Consider the following 25,407-nt stretch of genomic DNA (forward strand, 5'->3'; position numbering starts at 1 on the left):
AGCCTCGACCTCGACCTCGGCAAGAGTCCTGACCGCCGGATGACTCGACAAGGACCTCGCCTACGGACTTACGGTCCCGAGTCGTAAACCGGGACACGAGTCAATCGCCTGCGGCCACTGTCTGGCCACTGCAGGGATGACTCACTACGGTACACTTCCCTGACCCTTGACCACCATTAATGTACGTTCACGCGGCACTAAAGCCACCTCGTGATCCTCCTGTGGAGAGCGGGTCAGTTACAGCCTCCGGCCGAGAGATCCGATCCGATCCGATCGATCACTCTTGCCGAAAGGAGCGATGTTCTCGGTCATTCGTATAATCGATCTCCTCGTAGATTCTTGACCGATTTCTGAAGGTGGGTCGAGATGTGAGCGTTACAACGCGCAGAGTGCAATAGGGTGTGTGTGTGTGTGGGTATATAAATTTTGAGCGATGCTCTCGGTCTTTCGGATAATCGATCTCCTCGCAGATTCTCGATTGATTGTTGAAACTGGGTCGAGATGTGAGCGTTACAACGCGCAAAGTGCAATATGGTGTATGTGTGTGTGTGTGTGTGTGTGTGTGTAAATTTTGAGCGATGCTCTCGGTCTTGCGGATAATCGGTCTCCTCCTAGATTCTCGACCGATTTCTGAAGGTGGGTCGAGATGTGAGCGTTACAACGCGCAGAGTGCAATATGGTGTACGTGTGTGTGTGTATAAATTTTGAGCGATGCTCTCAGTCTTTCGGATAATCGATCTCCTCGCAGATTCTCGATTGATTTATAAAAGTGGGTCGAGATGTGAGCGTTACAGCGCGCAAAGTGCAATATGGTGTGTGTGTGTGTGTGTGGGTATATAAATTTTGAGCGATGCTCTTAGTCTTTCAGATAATCGATCTTCTCGCAAATTCTCGATTGATTTCTCAAAGTGGGTCAAGATGTAAGCATTACAACGCGCAGAGTGCAATATGGTGTGTGCGTGTGTGTGTGTGTGTTAATAAAATTTATAGCGATAGTGAAATTTTGAGCGATGCTCCTAGTCTTTTGGATAATCGATCTCTTGGCGGATTATCAACCGAATTCTGAAGGTGGATCGAGATGTGTGCATTATAGCGCGCATGGTGCAATATGTTGTAGGTGTGTGTGTGTATAAATTTTGAACGACGCTCTCAGTCTTTCGGACAATCGAAATCCTCGCAGATTCTCGACCGATAGTACCCTGATAATCGATCCGCCCAAGAATCGTTTGATGTACCGAGAAGTGACGGATAGTGTCCGCGCGTGCTCGGCACGTGCGCAAATGCAAAAAGCCACGTCCAGACGTGAGTATTCCCGCACACACGAACGGCATACAAATGCTGACGTCCGACCGCGAGCACGTCTGCACAGAGGATGCACGACCGAGATCCGTTGCACGTCGGTCCATCAAAGGATTTTCGAGTTCCTAAATGCGGAACGTACCCTTAAAGTGATACGAAAGTGTCATATCTACATATCAAAAAGTCAAAATATTAGCCAAACTTTTCACCAAACCGGGTGCACCGGATCATTTGAAACTTCATCACGAGATTACGGAGGCCCGGAAGAAAAACCCGATGCTCGTGAAATTTCATTTTTCGAAAAAAAAAAATTCGTATTTATCTCGGACAATTAAAAAAAAAAAAAAAAGAGACATTTTCTTTCATCGAAAAATGAAATTTCACGATCTTCGCGTTCTACGTCAGGGCCTCCGTAATCTCGTGTTAAAGTTTCCGACAATTTGGTGCACCCAGATTGGAGATACATTTAATAAATATTTTTCAATGTTCACGCGAGGTATATAGAATGACCCTTACGTATCACCTTAATATGAAAACCACTACCGGTCTGAACGATACCGCGCCGAGAAATGTTCGCTTTGTTCAACGTTTGAACACCGAGGAAAATAACTAGCGTGACCGTTTGGTTGTTTAAAAATGTCCACGCGTGGACCCACCTCCACGTGTAAACTAGAATCTCGATGTCTTCTAATTTTTTCTTTTTTTTTTGTTTATCCAGATCACCGAATCCCTGATAAGACGTGTCCCGTCTTGGTGACGGGTCTCGATCGCGACGCTCGGCGTCGACTCTTAGCGACGCTGCACCGGGCCCCGAAATCCGGAGGACTGGCTGCACCGGTTGCACCAAATGCACCGTCGACGCGCAAGACGAGAGGAAGAGGATCCGACTGAGAGCATTCGGCCGGCGGAACGTTCACCTTGCTTCGAGCACGTCCACGCACACTCTGTGCGTGCGGGTGTACGTCCACTCGCGTCCGGTCGAGTCGACCCGTAGGGGGAGCATCTCTCCGTGTGTCCCCTCGCGTCCCATGGAGGGGCCCTTACGGCGGCCCGAGTTTGCGGATAGTGTCCAGAAATGTCGCATACCCGGAAACGTTTTTTTCAGGTTGGTCTTCTCTTCGTCGTAAGAGATAGACTTCGTTGCCTACTACGGAGGTCATGGAGGTTCCTGGTCGATGGTCCCTGATCATTGGCTTGTGGTTCTTAGTTCCGTATGTTCTCTTACGCTTCATGAAAGTCTCTTATAGGATCCCGAGTTTGCGGATAGTGTCCAGAAATGTCGCATACCCGGAAACGTTTTTTTTTCAGATTGATCTTCTCTTCGTCGTAAGAGATAGACTTCGTTGCCTACTACGGAGGTCATGGAGGTTCCTGCTCGATGGCCCCTGATCATTGGCTTCTGGTTCCTAGTTCCGTATGCTCTTTTTACATCCCCCAGAAAGGCCCGACTTTGCGAATAGTGTCCAGAAATGTCGCATACCCGGAAACGTTTTTTTCAGGTTGATCTTCTCTTCGTCGTAAGAGATAGACTTCATTGCCTACGATGGGGGTCATGGAGGTTCCTGGTCGATGGTCCCTGATCATTGGCTTCTGGTTCCTAGTTCCGTATGCTCTTTTTACATCCCCCAGAAAGGCCCGACTTTGCGAATAGTGTCCAGAAATGTCGCATACCCGGAAACGTTTTTTTTCAGGTTGATCTTCTCTTCGTCGCAAGAGATAGACTTCATTGCCTACTACGGAGGTCATGGAGGTTCCTGCTCGATGGCCCCTGATCATTGGCTTCTGGTTCTTAGTTCCGTATGTCCTCTTACGCTTCATGAAAGACTCTTATAGGATCCCGAGTTTGCGAATAGTGTCCAGAAATGTCGCATACCCGGAAACATCCTCTTCAGGGTGGGCTTCTCTTCGTCGTAAGAGATAGACCTCATTGCCTACTATGGAGGTCATGGAGGTTCCTGGTCGATGGCCCCTGATCATTGGCTTCTGGTTCCTAGTTCCGTATGTCCTCTTACGCTTCATGAAAGACCCTTATAGGATCCCGAGTTTGCGGATGGCGTTGAGAAATTTTGCAAACCCGGAAACGTCCTCTTCTGGGTGGGCTTCTCTTCGTCGTAGGAGATGGACATCATTGCCTACTAGGTCATGGAGGTTCCTGATCGTTGGTCCCGGATCACTGGCTCCTGGTTCCTGATTCCGTATGCCCTTTTACACCCCCCAAGAAGGCCCGACTTTGCGGATGGTGTCCAGACATTTTTCAGACCCGGAAACTTCCTCTTCAGGATGCTCTTCTCTTCGTTCCAAGGGCTTGCTCACGGCCCATTGTTCCTGGCTCCATTGACCAATCCAACGGGACTCGTTGTGAGGGCCGACGTCACTTTTAGTCCACCTCCCCTGAATCGCGACTCCGCACAAGGATTCCGTTCTTGAAATGACGAACTTCAACCCAAGATACTTCTCAATTTCCCACATTATTCTCAATACTTTAACGTAACCCATACGAAGAGAGCAATCTTCCTATATCCGCAAATAATATAACAGTCTATAAAATGAGAATTATCAGATAATGGATGATACATATTCCCGACTCGCGAAAGCAAACCACAATTATTGGGTAATATCGATTTAATAATATCGATTTAACCTGACTTATACCAGTATTACCTCTGGCTACTAAGAGCGCCTAAAGGCGCCCGACATTTGGTCCAATATTGCCTGCACGGTTAGACGAATTTCGTCCATATGTCGAAATGGCTTCATATTCAAAGAGTTAAATTAGCCGTCTATTTGAGTAACTAAAACAAGTATAAAAGATCCCGATGATTTTAATAATAAAATCAACGATTTTTTGTTTGTAAGGAAATCACGACTTTTATCAAACTTCGTACAGGTACTCTGCACGGATGCGTCACGGATAAATTCGAATCGGCCTCAACGCGCTTTCCAAACGTCGCCGTGCGTGTCATTTTATACGACAATCGTTGGAAAGAGAGAATCGAAGAAGGATTACCGGAGGAGCGATTTTAGGTGCGTGTCAAAGGAGAAACGTAGGTGCGTTTCGCGTGCCTCGGTTCGTCCTAGATGCCAATTGCGTGTATCCCGTCATGATCGTGATCTTCGTATCCGGAATCGCGTGAAAAGGGACCGCGACGACTCATTTCGACTAAACAAAGGGGTTCTTCGGGTTTTTTTAAAAATTGTAGATTCGGTGGACTTTTGCATTAGATAAAAATTAAAAAAAAAAAGGGACCGCGACGACTCACCGACTAAACAAAGGTGTTCTTCGGGTTTCTTAAAAATTGTAGATTGAGTGCTTTTGCACTAAATAAAAATTAAAAAAAAAACAGAGAGAGAGATAATTTCAAGCTACGGTCTGAGTCGACGACTCACTTCGATTAAACAAAGGTGTTCTTCGGGTTTCTTAAAAATTGAAGATTGGGTGCTTTTGCACTAAATAAAAATTAAAAAAAAAACAGAGAGAGAGATAATTTCAAGCTACGGTCTGAGTCATATCCCGATCTTACATCACGAGTAAATAATCACGTATGCACGCACACGGTTCCTCCCCAACCTCTGCTGGAAGTAACGGAACGTCCGAAACTCGTTCCAGCCGAGTCCGCCGTAAATCTCGGCCCTAAGACGTCGAGGAAGCCGATCGCCGAGAGGAAAGGCGAGGAAAAAATCTCGGCAATGATCTATCCCCATGATGCAGAGAAGACAAGTCGCCTCTCCGTGGCTATTTCGAAGGATCGATCGCAACTAGACATCTACAGCCCAACCATATTAGCCTATGTAACGAAGAGTAATTTACGAGGTGCAATAAAACAGTTTATATCCAGTAATAATTTCCGCCACTTCAGTCGAGTCCTCACATCATTTTAGCGAACGTCCAGGCATTTTTAGATATTCCAAGACAGGATTAATTTGTCGTACACGAAAACCGCGGTTATATTGGCGTATGACGGTGTTTCGGAGCACCCTGAGTGAAACATTAATAACTTGCGGCAATTTAAATGTTTCTTGCAAAAGATACTTGAAAACCGCAGTCATATTGGCGTATGAAGGTGTTTCGGAGCACCCTGAGTGAAAAATTAATAATTTGCGGCAATTTAAATGTCTCTTCTCATATGGTTTTAGCGAACGTCCGGGCAGCATTTTTTGATATTCATAAACAAGATTAATTTGTCGTACTTGAAAACCGCAGTCATATTGGCGTATGACGGTGTTTCGGAGCACCCTGAGTGAAAAATTAATAACTGGCGGCAATTTAAATGTTTCTTGCATAAGATACTTCCTGGCTTCAGTAAAATTGATTTTGTAAGAAGCAAAGGTGCAATCCAGATAATGGCAAGTTAATATCAAGTGGAAATGATTTTACGATAAGAATTTTTATACCTAGTCAAAATCTATTCACTGATTGAACAGTGAATTTTCATAACGTTAATATCAAGTGGAAATGATTTTACGATAAGAATTTTTATACCTAGTCAAAATCTATTCGCTGAGTGAAAAATGAATTTTCAGAGCGAAATTAATAACTTGCGGCAACTCGGATGTTTTGTGAAAATTAAATTTCTTGGTTTTCGTCATTTTCTACGTGTATATTGCAACGTATAATACTTCACATAATATACGTGATTTTATACGTGTAAATTACAACTTATAATACTTCGCGTAATATACGTGATTTTATACGTGTATATTACAACCTATAATACGTCCCTAGTATCCTCCATAAACGCGAAGTACATTGCACCCTTCTATTTCTAAATAGAAAATAACGAAGTTACGTAGAAATTGGATATTAAACAGGGTTAAGTCGAAAGGATTTTTAACGCGTGCCAAATTGATTCCTTAAAATGTTTACGTGTATACACGTACACTAAAAGACGTTTATAACTTAGCGAAAATATACATATATCATGTATCTGCGGCATCCGCCATATTGGAAATGTAAAATTCTAAATAATCTTCAACACAAGTCCGGAATTCATGTATTATTCCTTAAAAGTATTTACGTGTTTACATACGCGTTAAAAGACGTTTATAACCTAATATATAAATATTATACATCTGCGGCATCCGCCATATTGGAAATGTAAAATTCTAAACAATCTTGAACACAAGTTCGGAATTCATGTTTAATTCCTTAAAAGTATTTACGTGTTTACATACGCGTTAAAAGACGTTTATAACCTAACGAATTGTCATATATCGTCCATCTGCGACATTTTTTACATTGGAAAGGAAATTTACTGCTTTTCTAGGATTTTCAAAGGTAAACAACGTTTATATAATATACGTCAAAAACCTGGAAAAACGGGAAATTACCAACCCTGGACGTATCGTACGTGGGTAAATCGACCTTAAATCGAAGCCGGAGCACGTGCGACCCCCCGCGTGGCACGCACGTGTGACACGTCACGGCCACGCACGGCTCGTCGCAGGCCTGCAGCATGCGAGCCGCGATTATTATAAATCCCGTTAAAATAAGCCCCACTAACTCAGGCCTAATTACGTCGATCTAAAGCACAAAACTTCGTCAAGGTACATTACGGATTCAAGGCGTGGGTAGCGATACATTGCACACGCGTAGAGTCCACTGAGGTCGTGACTCAGCCGTGACGACACGGTTACCCGTACTTAAAATAAGACGGGATAGACTAATACATCGAATCCCCGATTTATGAAAATAAATAATTCGCCATAATAACGCGATAAGTCCTGGAAGGCGGAGATGAAGATATCGACTCGCCGCCCGAGGAGCAAGGCCGCGAGATTGAGGTTAAGTCGTCCGTGGACGTGAATGCAACCCGACTCGCGGATTCGTGGGAGAGCATTCGGGGCCCTGATAACGAAAGATAATTCCGAGCCACGTGAGGGGTACTAATTCACGTGAATTAATTCACGTATCCTCGAAAAACCCTGGAAATCCGGTGGCCTGGATGAGGCGAACGTCACTGGGAGTCGCCGGATAGCAGGGTGTATTTATATTTATTAAACGCCTGATAAAGGGTGGGATGAAAAAGTGAGGTTACGTCCGACGAGTCCGGCCGTCAGGTCGAAGGTCTGGCAGAAACAAATCGTCCTCCCTTGGGACTGTCAGACGAATCCGACCGGGGATCTCATGGGGACGTCTAACCTCGTCGGCTTCAGGGAAATTCCTCTCTTAGGGGAATTTTTAACCTCGCCGAATCCGGCCCGGCTCTCCGGCGTGCTAATTTTGCTCGGTCGGGCGCCAACTCCCGACAATTAGGAGCGCGGCGATCGCCGTTTAAAAATAAACAAGAGCAGGAATTGACAGGTTCGGAGCTGAGCGCGTGGGAGACGGCGCGCAAAACCCTGGATAATCGCGCCGACGAGCGACGCCCGGCGGGCCTCGCGACGCCGGGCGCCTCGCTCGCCTCCCGCGGCGCGATAATTATGCAAGTCGCGTTGCATAACCGGTAAATAAAGGCCAACTTACCGCTGATCGGGGCGAAAAACGTCAGGATCGCTCGCAGTACGCACACACACGCCCGGAACGCACGCTCGCGACTCGAGGGCGCCACCTGTGCGCGGCCGACGCCATCTTGGATCGATTGCGCGCTCAAACGCGAAAGCGCGCGCGTTCAAACGCTGCTGGCGCGGACTTAGATTTTGAACCGTAACTAATGAAGTGGTAGTACCTGTAAATTCATAAATTGTAAAAGGAAACCGTTCCCGAAAGTGATATGCTTATTCTCTTTACATTTAATTACTATTTACATTCATTTCTGGGTTTTAGTACTGATCCAATTTGAGGCGAGCAAGCGTTTGCGAGTGCAAAAGAAAATGAGGTATTCGTCAGAAATCCGAAACGGGCCAGGGTAACGCCCGAATTAATAGTTTGCAAGTGAAGAAGTGGAAAAAAAAAGGTGAAGATTGAGAGGGAATGGCGGAATAATCATCGGTAGACTGGAATTTCTCCTTTCTCGTCACTGCTCGATTCTTGTTTAATTTACCAGAAAAAGACCTGGGAACACGAAGCCTCACAAGCGAGGAATTCATTTTTCATTATCATACAGAATATCTATATATATATATTTATTTATATATAATCTATATACGTCCTAAATGGTCGCAACTAGCAGCGTCCGGAGAACGCGGTTCTCCGGGCACCACCATTGTTACATCATCGGATCGAGGATCCCAGGTCACCATCTTTGATGCCTCGACTGTTAATTTCTTTCGAAGCCGATGGCGATAGACACGGCGCGACGGTCCTGCAAAAGTGTAAAGAGACAAGAACAAAATGCAAACGTACGAAAATGCACGGAATTCACAGGCTTACGCCGACCACCTCGAAGAGATTCGAAGAGGCTCGAAGAACAATGGCGTCCTTTCGCCGCGGCCGGAAGGAACCGCGAAAAGTTCGCCGACCGCAGGCGGTCGCATATCCGTATATTTAACTACCTCACTCGCGATTCAATAAATAATCCCATCGTTCCGCGTCGAACAACATTCATCGCGACGGGCGATGGTCCCCGGGAGGGTCGGAAAGTGCCCCACGGGTCTCCGGCGATTTATCGATAAAAAGGACATACATTTACGACTTAATGGGTAGATTCCTAAAGTTACGCCACCCCGACTAGCCGAGAAGCGTGGGAGAACAGTTCCGACACTTCTGGCCTGCGGAGAACTTGACGACCCCGAAGAGGTCGGGTCCATTCGAACATCCGACCTTCGCGAGTCCGGTCGCTTCCTGGGCGACTTGGTTCACTTCAGGAGAGTCGAAAGCCACGGAAATTCATTAGAAGTCTTAGCGTGGCTGGACTTGGTCGAGGACTCATCTCCTGGTGACTCTTGCATGCAGATTTAGAAGGTGTGCGCGTTGCGACAAATGCCGCAACCCAGGGCGAACTCTTCGCCCGTTGGTGGATGCTTCACGTGCAGGGGGCACTCGTCTCCCTCCAGTTGCTGTGCTTTCGGCCCTGGAATACGTAAAGCACATGATAATACCTCTCGCAAGGTGCGCATCTGCATGAGCTACAGTCTCCTGTTTCCGCCTAATCCCACAAATACTTCTTTTCAACGACACGCATAGGAGTATTTACCACAAAAACCTGCTCACTGTGAATTTTTAACACGTTTTGTTTCTTACGCAGGAGCCGAATACAATTTGAACAGTAAATATTGTTTTGTATTCGCAGGGTGCTCATGAAATTTTACTTAAATTACATCAATTGTAAATTAATCTTGGTTAGAGGCTATTAAGGTGAAGTGAAATAGGTCGAGGAACTTGATCGACGTCGATAGAGAACATTTTTCTAAATGCCTACGTTGCCGACGTTCGTTTTTATATTGACAGCTGTGTCGAATTATATTGGGTATTGTACCAAATGGCATACTCCATTTGTCGTTTTCCTACAATAATTATAAAGAAATCGAAGTAAAACTCCAGAAATCCTCTGGATTCATGCTTTCTGGGGCCCTAATTGACTGCAGAGGGACCCCCTGCGCCATCTGTGATTTCCAGGTCAATTGAATTTTCACTTCGAGACCTCGTATTACCATCCTTTTGGCATAGAAGCGCATAGAACACTTTTTTTGCCTTTATCCCGTTCAAATGCGAGTTTATCGACTACCAGAGTGTTCTAAATTGTCGTAAAATTGTCCTGACCTTTTCGATTCTTATATCAGAGCCTTCGATAATTGTATATTGATCGAAATATGAGAGCTCGACGCCATTTTGGTTCCGGTCTGGGCTGAGTTAAAAAATTTGATAAAAAAAATCCAAATTTTGAATGTGTCAGGACAATTCTTAGATGATCAGGAGTGATGTGTCAAAGTTTCGGACAGTTTGGTCTATACCCTTAAAGAAAAGTGTTGTATTCGAATCGACTGATTTGAAGGGGGTTTCACTTCACCTTAAGATTAACACTTTGATCTCCACGGTAGTCAGCAGTCCAGAGCGGTCCACTGGTGACCGCCTAGTGGTTAACATGTTAAAAAGTGATTTTGGTCATATACTCCTACGTGCAATATGTCGTTTTAAATGTACATGGTAATACTACGCATTGATGTACGCATAATTCGAAGCCCTTTAAATAACGCCATCTTATGCAGTATAAAGTATACAGGTCGATGCAGGGATCGCATTTTCGCACCTGCAGGGCAAGCCGGAAGATCGCTCTTCACGATGTTGGTGACTCGCTGGAAATCGTCGTGGCAGGGGTTGCAGAAGTGCGTGGTCCCGAAGCAGAAGAAGACCGCCACCGAGCAGCAGTACCGACACTTGTACTCGAGGAAGTCCGCTCCATGCTTGGGGCACATCTGAGCTCTTGCCACGTCGCTGCACCCACCGCAGACCAGCTCGGTCGGGTCGAAGGATTCGCCTCCTAGTTGCGCGTCGCATCTCGCCTCTCCGCCATAGTAGGCCTTCTGGCACTTGTAGCAGACGTAATAAGCGTACCGGTCCATTGCGTATGCGGCCGGATCTTGATAGTAACGCCCGCCGGGAGCGGTCACGGCTTCGGCTCTAGAATTTGGAAAAAATGTTACACCGTTGGAACATCTCTTCGAAATATTATGCACACGGGATGAAGAAGCTTTATCAAGATACGATATCTTGATATTTAATATGCACCTGTGGTCAGGATTTAAATATACAGGTAGACGAATTTTCGTATCGACTTTTTTCCACCACTTTACGGTCCGTCGATGGTACAAAGCAGCCCTTCATGTAAAAGCTTTAATTATATGGTAAAAACAAATCAGAAATTTTATTCATCATTGTTAATTAATTATCATCATCGGTATCACCATGAATAAATAATCGACACATAAATAGGAGCTTGTATATGGCTTTCATATGGCACTTAAGAATAGCCAAAACAATTGCAGTCAAGAATGCATCAAAGGCCCAATTATCGCGAGGAGAATGGTATACAGTACTTCGTACCGCAGACCGCAAAGTGTTCCCAGCGTAACCACGATCACAAGGAAAGCGGGACAATCGGTTATCCCGAAAGGACTCACTTGTGTAGGCCTTCGTACTCCAGCCTCATGAGAGCCTTTCTCCTGACGTCCTCGTATAGCTCCTTGATGCTAGCCAGCTGTTCCGTCAGGGTAGGATGGTCCATGGGCACCTTGCAGATGGGACAGAACGAGAAGCCGAAGGTGATCCTGGGTCCTGTCCACCTCTTCAGGAGCACGCTCCTGCAGCAGTGCAGGTGGAACACGTGTCCACACTGCAGCTGGATAGCCGGAGCGCAGGACAAGGCCTCGGTGAAGCAGATCATGCACATATCATCCGCGTCCTGTTTGAGGTCCTCGCTGGAAATGCACCTATGAAGACACGGTAGACAAGGTCTCTCGTTCCTGACGCCCCCACAGAGGTGGCCACAGGTGTGCACCTTGCTGCAAGCGTTCCTCGCGTGTTCCTGGCAGTCGTGGTCGGCGCAAACATTCCCGATGGCCAGGAGACCGGTGTTCCCGGTGGTACCGCAGAACCTGCAGACCCCCGAGGTCGTGCCGACAGGTTTCCGTGGAGAACCGTCTCGAAATTCCACCAACGCCTTCAAGGTCCGACTATCGGCCAAGGCCAGGACCCAGAAGAGCTTCGTTCTGCCGCACCCCTCGTGCAGATCCACCCTTATCGCTTCCTCCTCTTCCTTGCAGACCTGGCGCACGTGTAACCGAGTTCTCCTGTGCAGGTGCAACACGCGATCGCAGTCGGCACAGAGATTCCCACAGGTGTTGCACTGGATGATCGCGGTGGTCTCCCCGTCGTCGTGGTTGCTGCAGATTTGCTGAAGAGGTGAGTGAAGAGATCAGGTGAGAATTGCTACCGTGGAGGTTGAGGTGTTGTGCGGAATTGCTGAGGAATTTACCCTAGGCGGAGGAGGTTGGCCATTGGCAGCGTTCCACTGGCCCGATGAGAGTCTCTCTACGTGGTCGGAATCCAGAACACAGAGGGAAGCCAAGGCTAGCCATAATGTAGGAGTGTGGAGGCACTCCGTAGGGTCGCGGCTTCTGTCCTCCAGTCTGGTCAGGTTGACGATGTTCTCGGCGATAGCGGCCTTCGTCACCGCTGCCCAGGACTCGGACAACTTGCCCTGCAATTATGTTACCTTAGTAATGGCACCTGAAATTATAAATTGATCCCACTGGTGAATCTACTCACAGCGGCCATGTGTTTTAGAAGCTGTATGATCACTTCTGCCAGTTTCCGAGGCATGCAGCCCCTGAGGTACCACCTGCTCTCCGCGATGGTTTTGGAGTCGATGCTGGACGCCAGGGTCACGGACTGAAGAGCCTTTCCGTTATTCTCTTTTCCCTTTACCTTGACCTGAACCGTCAAGGCCTTTGCGATGCAGCTCAAGAAGACGTCCAGAATGCCGGCAAATCGTTCGTTGAATTCCTGGGGATGGGTGTAGTTGTTGCTGGCTGCCGAGATGATGCTGAAGTCGGAGGGCGGCAGCCTCTCGACGTTCATCACGCTGGCCAGAGTCTCTGGCTTGATTTCCGGCAGGATCCTCCTCAGCAACGAGGTCACCTGGCGCTGCACCCTGGCCGAGCCGGTGTGCAGCAAACTCAGCAAGTCCTTCAGCAACCCGTACTGATGAGACAGGTAATTCCTCCCCACTGAGCTACCACTCAAGGCCAACACCATCGACAGCATCTCGAAGCAATACGAATCCGCTGTTTTCGGCAAGTCACTGCCCTCGCTGAGGACGCTGTTCGCTGGTGTTGGGGAACATAATAGCGTCTCCCACTCTTCCCGAAGACGGAGGGATTCTTTGCGAATTGCCTGAACTATGTGAGTGCAAACTTGCTTCTGCAGGTGGGTCAATTTGCTCCTGCTGAAGAGGATCCCGACCATGTGCTCGCGGAGGTCGTTGCTGTCCTCCAGGTCGTCGTTGCTGTCTTCCGCCGACTCCTGCGACTGGTCGGACTGAATCAACTTGCCGAATACCTGCGAGGGGACGAAGTTTGTAGGTATTTACTCAACGCTTCGGGACATTGCCGGAGTAGGTCCTGAAATATTTACCTGCGACGTAATCAGCCGGAAGACTTTTAAAGTTTCCACCTCGCAGTTTCGCTGCTGTATTGTGAGCGAACTATGCTGCCGACCTATTTTCAGGGACTCCCCCTCTATCTCGCCCAAAACCCGTATTTGCCGTACTCGCAGCGAGTTGTCCGGCCCCTTTAACTTCAGACCCACCACGACGTGACGTTGATCTAAATTCATCATTTCTGCTATTAAACCTGATTATAAATCATAGAATGAACTAATCAATATGTTGAATTACCTGCAATGGGACAGCTCAACCACCCTGCAGATCTACTCTCGATTTCAATGGTCTTCAGGTTCACCAGCTCGTCCGCGTTGGGTCCAGATTGAAAGATCACGGTTGACACTTTATGCTGTATTAAAAAGGCAATTGTAAATATCGATAGGGTCAAAAAATAGAAAGGAACTATCGTGTTGGATCATACTCACCGTCAGATCGCGACAATTGTCTATGTGAATGTAGACCATGCGAGGGAAGGAGCGAGCACCGCAAATGATGGTGATGGTCTTGGTTCTGTTTCTGTCTTCGTCACCCGATTCCCAGAATGTCTCGGTAGAGTTGTCGGTCAGACTGCCGATCATGGCTTGTCTGCTGGAAGCCTTTATGTCGACGCTGCTGGTGAGGTCCTTGAGGGCTTCTACGTAGCTGGTCACTTGTTGGGAATAGGTCGACTGATGACTCTCGTGCATGCTCATGGTCACGTCCTCCTCTTCTTCAGACCGGGAGAGGATCTTACTGATGTTGCTGAACACGTGGCTTCTATGAAGAAACATATGATCCGCGGGGGTGAACCTGATGCCCCAGCAACGCACTGCTGCCTGCTGCAACGGCGACCCTGAAGAGAACATTTTGTAGCGCGTTCCTAGATAAACTATTACCAATGTCTATTATTAAACGGGGACCCACCAAGTGGAGGCAGCAGCATCAGGTCAGCAATGGTTTGCAGCAATGTGTGGAACGCGATCGGCAGAGGATTCGCAGCTTCGCCAGCGATCACGAGGTCGCTGAGAGGATGCTCCCGCACGCCGCTCATGTCCTGGATCGATTAGTTTTTTCACGGTTTCATTGAGTATATCTTTGTTATTTATTAAAATTAGGTGTTAACGTAATGAAATCGGTAACTTGAAGACTAGTACCAGATCATCTCGCTTGTCCGCTCTGCCGTCGTCGTCACCGTCCACTTCCATGGCGTCGGAAGTCACGGGCGTCAGGGATGCCACGAACCACCAGAGCAGATCGTGCAAACAAATCGGCTGAGTGACACTCCTCAGCAACCAGTTCAAGGCTTGCATCGCGTAGACTCTGCAAGCCGCTCGTCTGAGGGCCTGCTTCATCGCCAGCTGGAGATGCTGAAGATTGTGTTGCTGAAGAATGAACATCATGACAGGCCTGATCAGGAGGTTGACCCTGTCATTGCTGGCGTTTTCGGTCTGAGACGAAGACACTATTGAGGACTGGTCTATCGATGGAACCAACTTCTGAAGAGCAGCCGATGGGTAGCAAAGCAGGGACGAGCTTGCATCTGCTAAACGGAAAGGTACTTGCAATTGTTGTATACTCCTTATGCTACTTTGGGATATCTATTCTAACGTAATGACAAGGGCATACCGTTGTTCATGTCACTGCTGCTGTTGTTCCTCTTTCGCATCATGACGACCCTACCATCGCTGCTGTTCCTCGCCCAAGGGGCTCCAGTGGACATGGACACGGATCTGTGGAACATTCCGCGACTTTTGCCGCTGCTTCCATCGCTGTCGCTCATCGGGCACTCGGACAGGGGCTGAAAGTTGGAAGACCCTAATTTGCATCAAGCTAATCAAGGTACCTCAACGCGCTTAATACCCTACAGTAGTAGCGTGAATCTAGGCTCGATGAAGATTCGCTTACCCTCCCATTGGAGCCAGCAGTTCCCTCGTGGAGATTCTGCTGGGTACTGTGTCTCCTCAGGGTCTCCTCGTAATACCTCTCGTCGTGGCTCTGAGAGCTGTGAATCCCCAGGGCTTGAAGACACTGGAACGGCCCGGTTGGGGGAAACGGTCCAGCAGCTTCCGGGGGACTGTAATTCTCGGCAACGGAAGACAGGGTCTGCGAGGGCCTCCTCTGCTGCTTGGGGATGTTCAACCCTGAAGCGCTGGCTAGGTCCAGCAGGAACATGGCGTTATTCTTCATGATGACATGAGTGTCGTTCCCGATGGGACTGCTGACCGGCGAGGACACCTTGGTCGCGCCCTTCCTTTGGGTGACCCCGGTCACCAACTTCTTCCCCAGCTTGTACTTCCTAGCTTTATGGTACTTCTCCCTGCAAGTGTCGCATATCAGGTACCAGTCGGACTTCCCTACTCCACCTTCTCCACAATTCCCGGGACAGCCGCCTATGAACTTGCCGAACTTGTTGTACCCTTTACCCCCGGCGTACCAACCGCAGCCGGGATGGGTCATCCTCATGTGAGAGGTCACTGGGGATGGGTAACTGAGACCACAGAGGTCGCACATGATCTCGCGTTCGCTGCTAACGCTCTCCCCAGATGGTGTCTTCGCGACTGGCTTGCAGTCTTTCTTCTTCTTACTGCCTTTTCTTTCCCTTTCAGGACCTCGATCTTCCTTCTGACCCTTCTCGGTTGGCGCTCTTCGGGGTATCTTCATCGTCTGCATCTGCATCATCGAGCTGGGAAGCACGCTCTGCCGCTCGATAGCTTGGAGGCAGCTCGTGCTGAGTTCTTCCCAGAGGAACACCAGGCTCTTCAGGGCTGGGGGAAGGATCGCGACCGTCTGGAACTCTGGAAGCAAGCTCAGCTTCTCAGCGGGCTGGGCCTCCTCCTTGATGGAGCTTTCTTGCTTCTTCCGGTTGCGGTTCGCGTTCGCGTTTGCCGCCGACCTGGTCAGGGTCTCCAGAGTGCTCGGCTGGATGTGCAGGTAATTCCCGGCGTTGGTCACCTCGACGGAGTGTCTTTGTCGGGCCTTTTGCTCCTTTGTCAATTCCTGAGAACGTTGATCGCTGGGAGGAGCTGAAGACTGCCTGGTCACCACGAGGGCGCCTTGCTTCGGCATGTTAGGGTGGAACTTCAGGAAACTCGCGCAGGCCATCGCGTCGTGGATGATGCCCTCGTGCCAGAGGAAGGCGGCGAAGACCGCCCTGAGGCATTCCGCTACAGATGGGCTGATGGCTCCTTTCACCTTGTTCTTCTTCAGGTTCAAGGTCCTGCTGGTGTTCGGCGTCTGTTGGCCGTTCGCCGGCGACATGGCGCGCTTCGTGCGAGGCTTCACCGTCTTCCCGTGATCCCGACGACCTGCATCATGCGATTCAACTCTTCGGTTCATTCTTCGGCATCTCCCGGACGGACTCGCGGTGCTCCGATCCAATGATGGGCCAGAAGAAAATAGAATAAAGAAAACAAGGTTACCCAGTTTCGGTGAGTGGCGCTCTTCCTTCATCCCTGAAGACCCGATGCTGAAGTGGCCCTTCATCGCGGTTGCGGCACTCTCGGGGCTTGTCTGCGTCTGCGCCTGGGACATCGTCCTGGGACTGTCCTGCGAGTCCTGCCAATCCCAAGAGTCATTTCTCCTGTCACCTTCTTCAGGGTCGGTGGCCTTGAAGACTCTGACACTTACTCCGCGGTCCCTCCTGGGTGTGTCCGGGGAACTTGAGATGCTCCCTTCGGACCTCGTGTGCGAAGAGCTGCTGGGACTTGGGGACACGTCTCTGGTATATGCTGCGGAGCTGACCCCACTGGGGGACTGGGAAGCGTCTCTCGTCAAACTGCTGACCAACGCACTCGTGTCGCTCTGCGTGGATCCTCTTCTCTGGGACGTCGCGCTGTCCAACATCCCTTCGGACACTTCGGAGCGAAAATGGAGATACATCATTAAAGTCAACAAAGACCCTAGGAAAAGAGGGAAACATTCTTGAGAAATTTCAAGGCCGCTAACGTGCACTAGACCGTGTGGACTTGCAGGGCAAAGATACGTGCGAGCTGTCTTCAGGATCATCCCAAACACGCGATTCGATCGCGTTTCAAGCGACACGCGATACGGACATGCTGTGTGCGATATGACACTCGAACTCTGGTATTTTCTACGCGTTGCCTGCGGTCGCCCTGAGGAGCGATCGATCGACTTCAAGGTCCTCTTCGGGGTGAACCGCGGACCCGAAGACGGGATAATCAAGACGTGCTTCGCATCTATATATATGCATTTGGCGCGAAACTCTACCAAGTTTCTTAATTCCCGGCAAGGAGACCCTCGATTCTAATTGCCGGTCCTCAGGGTCGACTTTAGGAACTCGGCCGGTGATAAAAGACGAGGAAGACGTAATTCGTGTTGGTGTTCTTACCTAAAGGAGAGAGGCCGACACTTCGAGGGGAGCCGCAGAGCAGAGGGCTGCTGCTGGCACTGTCTGCCTCTCCCATCAAACTTCGCCCACCTGACAAGTTTTCATTAAATTTTCTCTCGCTCTGGAGGTCATCGAAATCGACGCCACCTCGAGCAGGACACGAAGGAGCCGCTTCTTTTATCATTTATCTTGGGTTTTGCCCTTTCATTAAGGGCCAAGTACTATTGTTTCTTTTTTACTCGCCAGCGCTACCTCCTTGATGGTCACCCATCCAAAGAGCGAGCGAAAACGAATTTTGTTTAACACTTTTACAAAAAAGGCCGCCATTTTGTTAATTTATGATATAAATTAATAATTCAGGTACGGGCGATAGCGAATTAAGAATCTTTTTTAATTATTTGTGTCAGATCACCAGGAGGGTTTCGATCACCAGCGCCAGAAATGAAAAATTTTCCTTTACTACTATATGTTTGTAATAATAAATAAATAAATATGTATTTTTTCTATTGAAAAGAATAATATTCCAGTATTCTCATGCATTAGACCTTTCATGTAAAAAAAAGTTTGTGAAATTATATGCAGTACTTTCTGGGCAAAAAAAATGGTTAAAAATGGGTCATTTTTTCGACGTTCACAGTGGTATAGCCCCTTAACTTCGGTGATCTTACGAAACCCTGGTGAGGTGCATCGACGCGGCTTGAGAATTAACCACTTTAGGGTTGAATCCGAGAATCTGATATCAACGATGAGCTTGGACGGCTCTTTGGCTTCTTCTTCGAGTCCTGCTCGGTGGACGGGTGCGGAACTATCGGGTCAAGGACCAAGCATGCTGTCGCGACTTGTCAAATGAATTCCACGTGGCAGAAACGAAAGGACGGGACTTTTCGAGCTCGAACTTCGTGCCTGCGTGCAGGGGGAGGATTGGCTTTCAAATCTCTTCAACATCGGCCGCGCGTGACGTCTTTTTTAGGGGTCAGGCAATTGCACTCGTGCTGGGACACTCGTGGGACGTGGTAACTTGGCGTATCGATCTTAAGGTGAAGTGAAACACGTCGAGGAACTTGATCGACGTCGGTGGAAAAGGATTTTGTAAGTACCTACGTCGCCGACGTTGGTTTTTATATTATAGCTGTGTTGAATTATATCGAGTATTGCGCTAAATGGTACTCCAGCCAATAGTTTTTGTACACTAGTAACAAAGAAGTCGAAGTAAAGCTTTAGAAATCCCCTGGATTCATGGTTTCAGAGCCCGTAATTCACTGCAGAGAGACCCCCTGCGCCATCTGTGAATCCCATGTCAACTAAATTTTCACTCCGAGACCTCGTATTACCATCGTTTTAGCATAGAAGCGCACAAGACACTTTGTATTTGCCTTTATCCCGTTCAAATGCGAGATTCTCGATTATCAAAGTGTTCTAAATTGTTGTACAATTGTCCTGACACTTTTGTTTCTTATATAATATAGCCTTCAATAATTGGATATCGATCGAAATATGAGAGCTCGGCGCCATTTTGGTTCTGGTCTGGGCTAAGTTAAAAGATTTTGTTAAAAAATCCAAATTTTGAATGTGTCAGGTGCTCACGAGTCATGTGTCAACGTTTCGTTCAATACCCTTAAAAAAGAGTGTCTTATTCGAATCGACTGATTTGAGGGGGGGTTTCACTTCACCTTAATTTTACGTGTGGCCGGTGGAAATCGATAGATACCTGGAGCACTAGTCGCGGGAGGGAAGAGACATTGGCCAGAACCAGCTGGTTGTCGACTGGACCCAGCTAAGACCAACACCACCGACTCGTTATGACCGGTCCAACTGACTTAATGCTAGGCGGTTTCCAAAATGGGTCCCGAGCTTTGACATCGTCTGATGGACTTCGAGGTCCCGGATTGGTTAAATACAATTTTTTATAAATAATCCCGATGACAAAGCTCGGGACGAGGAGGCAGATTCGGAGCGATCGCGACGTGAGGTCTAAGTATCAGCTGGATGTTGACGAGTACGTACCGGGTATGGGGACTGGACTAGAGGAACGGCTCTGAAATCTCGGAGACCCACCTTGGGTGTTTTTCGGAGACGAACTCCTGGAGGTCCTCCTTTCAGGGGACGTGAACCCGTTCCCGTTTGCCCGACTCTCGCCGATAGCCTTGACTATCTCTTTCACGGAAACCCCTACGAATTCGGAGAAGTCTCTGAAAGGTAGAAAAATTCATGTCACCGGAATTCTTCCTTCGGTCAGAAATGATAGCTCTTCAGGGTCGATCCTCGCTTGGAACTTGAATCGATCTTAGGACAATTAACCCCTTGCCGTACCAGTTAACTTGGAAAAATTCGGCCTGAAAGACCCTCACAGGAAGGAATAATTCCTTTCATTCGAAATTATAGTCATGGATCTGACTCGTGATCTTCATGTTTGGCTCGAAATTGTAATCACTAGTCTGATTTGCGATGTTGGTTTTTCAGTTGGAAATTGGTACCACGTGAGGACAGAATTTGTGTCACAAATTGTATTCGCCGAAGCACGGCTAGGGGTTTAAACAAAAATTGATGATAGGGATTCACCTTCCTGGGGAACTCCTCTTTTCCCCTTTATCGTCCCCTCTGAGCCATTTCTGGATAGCGCTGAACTTTCCGCCACCCTCTCGCTCCCTTTCCTTGGCCACCCTCTCCTTCGAGTGCGGCTTCGTGAACTTTGGGGACACGTCGTTCCTTTCCGGGGTGCACTTGTCGCTTCCTGAGGAGTGAAAGCCACGGATTAACTTTTTCCAAATCGAGTTGGCGGTATCGATCGCGTTCGACTCCTGGGTTGATGCTGACTTCCTCCTGGGGAGAAACGTCGGCCTCGGCGTTGCGCGATGATTAATTCATTACCAGGGCTTACCATACCTAGGAGTATAGTACCTGGAGAGTCATGCTGACTATAGGAGCCGAAGACGAAGGGATTAGTGTTGCCCGCGTCGACAGATTTAGGATTGAAGTTCGAAGTACCGAAGTTGAAGCCTTCCTGGCCGCCGGAAGTGACGGAGAAGTCGAAGCCCTTTGTGCCGGGAGAGTACGGGATGTCGGGCAGCATCGGTCTCTTTTCTACAGGGTCATTGCCGAAGTCCTTTTCCGCTCTCATGTAGACCACCCCATTTTTGCCGACTGCCAGAGACCAGGCTTCTCCGTCTGTCACGAAGCAGTACCTCCTGGCGGACTCCTCGTCGATGCGCACCCACGTGCCCTCGGCGTTCACAAACTAAAGAACAATCATCGATATTTATTAGACATCTAACCGAAGCGTCATTACATGTATATAATTATTTTTTATCAGAAACTCTGTTTACATGTTCCTGAGCAACGTAATTAATTCCACGGTGTTCGCATGTATACGTAATTATTTTTCAATAATTACATATATTTACATTTATATTTAATTAGTATTTAATTAGCAGCACTGCCAACTATTCTTAAGCCATGAGGTAATTATTTTTAGCACGTGTATATGTATGTAATTATTTCTTATCAGAGATACTGCTACCATGTTTTTAAGTCATCGCGACGTAAATGTTTGTATTATGTCTACGTAATTATTTTTTAATTAGAGGCATTGCTAACATGTTCCTGAGCCATGACGACGTTCCCTAGTGCCAGCATCCCCACCGGAGCAGCATCCAGGCTGGGTCTGCTCCTGACGTTGTGCCCGGAAGCTCCACACTGGACCACCAGCATGCTCCTCCCGTTCTCGAACGTCACCATCTTCCTCTTGCTGATAAAAGATCAGGTTATAAATTACCCTACATGTTCAAACAAACCATGTTACGCTTCTTAAACCAGTCAACCGATCTTACTTTTCGTTCACTTCCGACTTCTTCTTGTGAATGGTCTCCTTTATCACGTGGTCCGGAATAGATTTGGGCTCCTCGACCGGGACCAGAAGAGTCCTCCCGAAGTGCTGATGATACTGCAAGCACCAGGCTTCTAAATGCCCCTGATTGCAGTATTCCTTGATGGTCTCTGAGTTCAGTCTAAGCCAGACACCATCGTCGTTGTGGACCTGGAGATCGGAGAAGGATTTGCCTTAATAAGAGTACCAGGTTATTTTCTAAGCACCTTAGAAATCCTCCAAAAACACTCCACCTCGTCCACGAAGACTATGGTCTCGTCCACAGGGACAATCCCTATCTGTTCGCTCTGGAGGGAGGGATGGGCCCTGATCCTCAGTCCAGCACTGTTCTTCATGACAAATTTCCTAACGCGAGTAGGTTGATGAGGCTTCTTCGCGACACTCTGAGTAGGTGGCTGCACCCCCTGGTGAGGTTTCTTCACCTCCACCGTGTAACTCTGGAAAAACGAGGAGAAATATTCCACCCCTCTTCGAGATCTCCTTCATTTTAGGGAACTTACGTCTTCCATGGCGTATCCGTCCACGGTGATGACCAGGGAGTACCATCCCACGGATGATGGGGTCCACGTGGCGTTGTAGCTCCCGTCCCTGTTGGACCTGACCAGCATGCTCTTGCTGGACCTCTTCAGGGTCGGCGAGGTGTACCTCAGCTCCTCGAAGGAGTAATTCTGGTAGGCCTTCATGATGGTGATCGCGTAGAAGCACATCTTATTGTTCACCGTGACCTCGTAGGGCACGTCCAGAGATGGCTGGGGATGGCCTCCGAACGTCATCGGGTCCGGCTGGGAGACTCGTCTGATCTTTCTTCCCTGGTCCGAGTCCGAGATGTCTTTCTTGTCTATTGGCACCGCGTTTACCTCGATTTTCAGACCTGGCACGTACACCACGTCTCCGTACTGATCTCTGGTCAGGATCGTTACTATCGCTGGCCATCCGCATCTCATCCCTTCTCGAGAGTACAGGGCCTCGCATTTCGTCGGGTCCACGAAGCTGTCCGGCTGCAGCCATCTCGCTAATCTCCCGCCGCTGGTCCCGGCGGAACAGGAGACGAAATCCCGCAGGAAGAGCCGCTCGTTCGAATGGGAACTGCAATGAGGAATAAAAGGAACGAGGCTTAGCAGGTGGATCTAATTCGTCACTTAGGCGCAGCTTCTTTTCAAATATATGCCCTAATAATATAGAATAATTTCTAAATATTTCTCGCTAATCTCCCGCCGCTGGTCCCGGCGGAACAGGAGACGAAATCCCGCAGGAAGACCGGCTCGTTCGAGTGGGAACTGCAATGAGGGATAAAAGGGACGAGGCTTAGCAGGTGGATATAATTCGTCACTTAGGCGCAGTTTCTTTTCAAATATATGCCCTAGTAGTATAGAATAATTTCTAAATATTTCTCGCTAATCTCCCGCCGCTGGTCCCGGCGGAACAGGAGACGAAATCCCGCAGGAAGAGCCGCTCGTTCGAATGGGAACTGCAATGAGGAATAAAAGGAACGAGGCTTAGCAGGTGGATCTAATTCGTCATTTAGGCGCAGCTTCTTTTAAAATATATGCCCTAGTAGCATATATTTCAAATGTTTGGTAAATATTTACAAAATGTACGATATTCGTTAAATATATAGAAAATATAGGACAAATATTTTGTGCTACTAGGGTGCACATTTTATATCCTGCATCCTAGGTAAACGCGAATTTTTAAACGTAACTTCTAATGTCACGGTAGGAAGTTCACATGTTAAGAAATAACGAAAAATGAAATGTTTTATCTTTTTGATTACAGTTGATTACGGTTTGTATACATTTTGGGTGTATATATTGACGTTTAGTAGAATTATCAGAATGTCTGGCGTTTTTTTTTTAAACTTCTAATAATTACCGGTGGACAAATTCTGGAATCAACTTCAAGCAGCGTTTGTGCACCATTGATAAATTGTTATGTCAACTACTAGGTTATCTGAATTCAATGCATCATTGAATCCAAATCATGATATAATTTTCATTATATAAAGTTCTCAATATTAGAGACCAATTTTGTCCCGTGAAATTCTTTTGCAACCCTGAAAGAATTCTTGCAGAATCAACATTACTGGATCGAAAAAATGTCTAGCAAGAAACACTCAGATTGCGGCGAATAATTAATTTTGCTTTGAAGGTGGATTTTTCACCCGAGGCATTCCGCGAAAATTTTGCGGTTCAGTTGAAGATATTCAATCGTGAAGATTTTCTTTAACCCTGTGAGCACGGAGCCATTCGACATAAAGGCGAAATTCGTTTGGCCGTGCAGGCAATATTGGACCAAACGTCGGGCGCCTTAGTAAGCCAAAGAGTTAAATCTTCTTTCTCGGACGCAAATGGCTCTTTCGGTAAGACCCTCAGGATTGGCCAGGGTGAATTTCCGAACTGGAGGCAATCGGCCATGGTGGGTTGGCCTTGTTAAAACGAGTTTCCCGTAAAGAGGACTGCCTCTAATTGGCACTTCTCCAGGAGACTCCTTGGCTCCCGTGGCACACCATGAAGAGCGGCCAGAAGAGGACGACGCTCCGCGAGCTGACCAGACGATCCATGAAGTTCCCCTCGCGAGGCGATCCCTAATATGGAGCAATCACGTCTCGACGAGTACTCTTCATGGGCTCCGGGTTTTAACCCTATCTCCGGTAATGACCGATCTCTGTGCGCCGGCCAAGTTGATTGAACTCCGGATTATCTCTGCAATTACCAAGCCCTTCTGCCCCCCTTTATCAAATTGGCATACATCAGAGGGAACGCAATTTTCCTAAAAGAAGTTTCAACTGTGTGAGTTAATACCTATGCTTAGTGGTTTCCGAATTATTCATCTTCTTTTAAGGTAATATGAAAGAATATATATATCGCTTGAATATGTTTATTACATGGATAACCAAATATTTACCAGCCATGATAAAGTTTTGCGATGAATAGCTTTTGTTCGTCTGTGCCAAATATTGAGGTAGGCCTAATAAAACGTTAAACTAATATGGTGAATTCACTCCAAACATTCGTATCATCGAATAATACATCTTTCGAAATAAACAAAACGAGATTTAATAAAACACTGTAATTAACCGAAGCAAACGAATGATGTCAAGTGAATTAAAATTCGTATTTCTCGACGAAAACGTATGGTAAATTCACTCAAAACATTCGTGTAATCGAATAATACATCTTTCGGAATAAACAAAACGAGATTTAATAAAACACTGTAATTAACCGAAGCAAACGAATGATGTCAAGTGAATTAAAATTCGTATTTCTCGACGAAAACGTATGATAAATTCACTCAAAACATTTGTATCATCGAATAATACATCTTTCAGAATAAACAAAATGAGATTTAACAAGACCCTGTAATTAACCGAAGTAAACGAATGATGTCAAGTGAATTAAATTTCATATTTCTCGACGAAAACGTATTCCGAAATGGACCTAACGCCTTCAAACAGTTTCGTAGAATGAACAGAATTTTCTTTTTCTGCGGGATATAAAAAAAAAAAATAGAAGTGAGCCGGAAACGAAATTCCGACGCTTTAGTTCGGTTTCCGGAAGGACAAATCCAGGCAGATATATGCTCGCTCTCGGTGGCCGGAGTTCGGAACTGGTCGAAACTGTTTTAAACGGAGCGCAGACGTCGGAACGTATTCCAACCTGTTGCATCCGGAGGTATCAGCGACAATCGTATCAAAGAGTTAAGGCCGCCGCTTAAAGTTCGCGATCCGGGCAGAAACCGATTCCCAACCGGTTCGTCCCTTCGGAGAGAGAGAGAGAGGAGTCTCGTCTAGGAGGAAATCTCCTCTCTCCCTCTTCCTCTTCCTCGCTTCTGGTTCTCGCTCGGCCTCGAAGCCGCCACTC

General features: G+C 47.5%; 1 protein-coding gene across 2 annotated transcripts; it reads right to left on the reverse strand.

Moving 5' to 3' along the window:
* Positions 1-8,262: 8,262 nt before the first annotated feature.
* On the reverse strand, positions 8,263-22,577 carry LOC105702291 (E3 ubiquitin-protein ligase highwire). 2 transcript variants are annotated; one of them, XM_012429760.2, is made up of 22 exons: positions 22,048-22,577; positions 21,781-21,984; positions 21,492-21,697; positions 21,259-21,409; positions 20,650-20,899; positions 20,224-20,395; positions 19,669-19,853; positions 17,665-17,754; positions 16,944-17,170; positions 16,736-16,871; positions 15,222-16,621; positions 14,943-15,114; positions 14,471-14,859; positions 14,241-14,370; positions 13,763-14,169; positions 13,572-13,686; positions 13,310-13,500; positions 12,443-13,234; positions 12,150-12,374; positions 11,296-12,068; positions 10,425-10,795; positions 8,263-9,248 (listed from the first exon to the last, which is right to left on the reverse strand). In XM_012429760.2, exons 1-22 carry the CDS (start codon positions 22,489-22,491, stop codon positions 9,133-9,135), a joined length of 7,146 nt encoding a protein of 2,381 aa, XP_012285183.1. In that variant the 5' UTR covers positions 22,492-22,577; the 3' UTR covers positions 8,263-9,132. The 2 variants fall into 2 exon arrangements, with proteins under 2 accessions (XP_012285183.1, XP_023287586.1); XM_023431818.1 differs by lacking the exon at positions 17,665-17,754 and having other exon boundaries at positions 20,563-20,899.
* Positions 22,578-25,407: the final 2,830 nt, after the last annotated feature.

Source organism: Orussus abietinus, unplaced genomic scaffold (assembly GCF_000612105.2).
Source record: "Orussus abietinus isolate OABI.00-Male unplaced genomic scaffold, Oabi_2.0 scaffold150, whole genome shotgun sequence".
In the NCBI taxonomy this organism is placed as follows: domain Eukaryota; kingdom Metazoa; phylum Arthropoda; class Insecta; order Hymenoptera; family Orussidae; genus Orussus; species Orussus abietinus.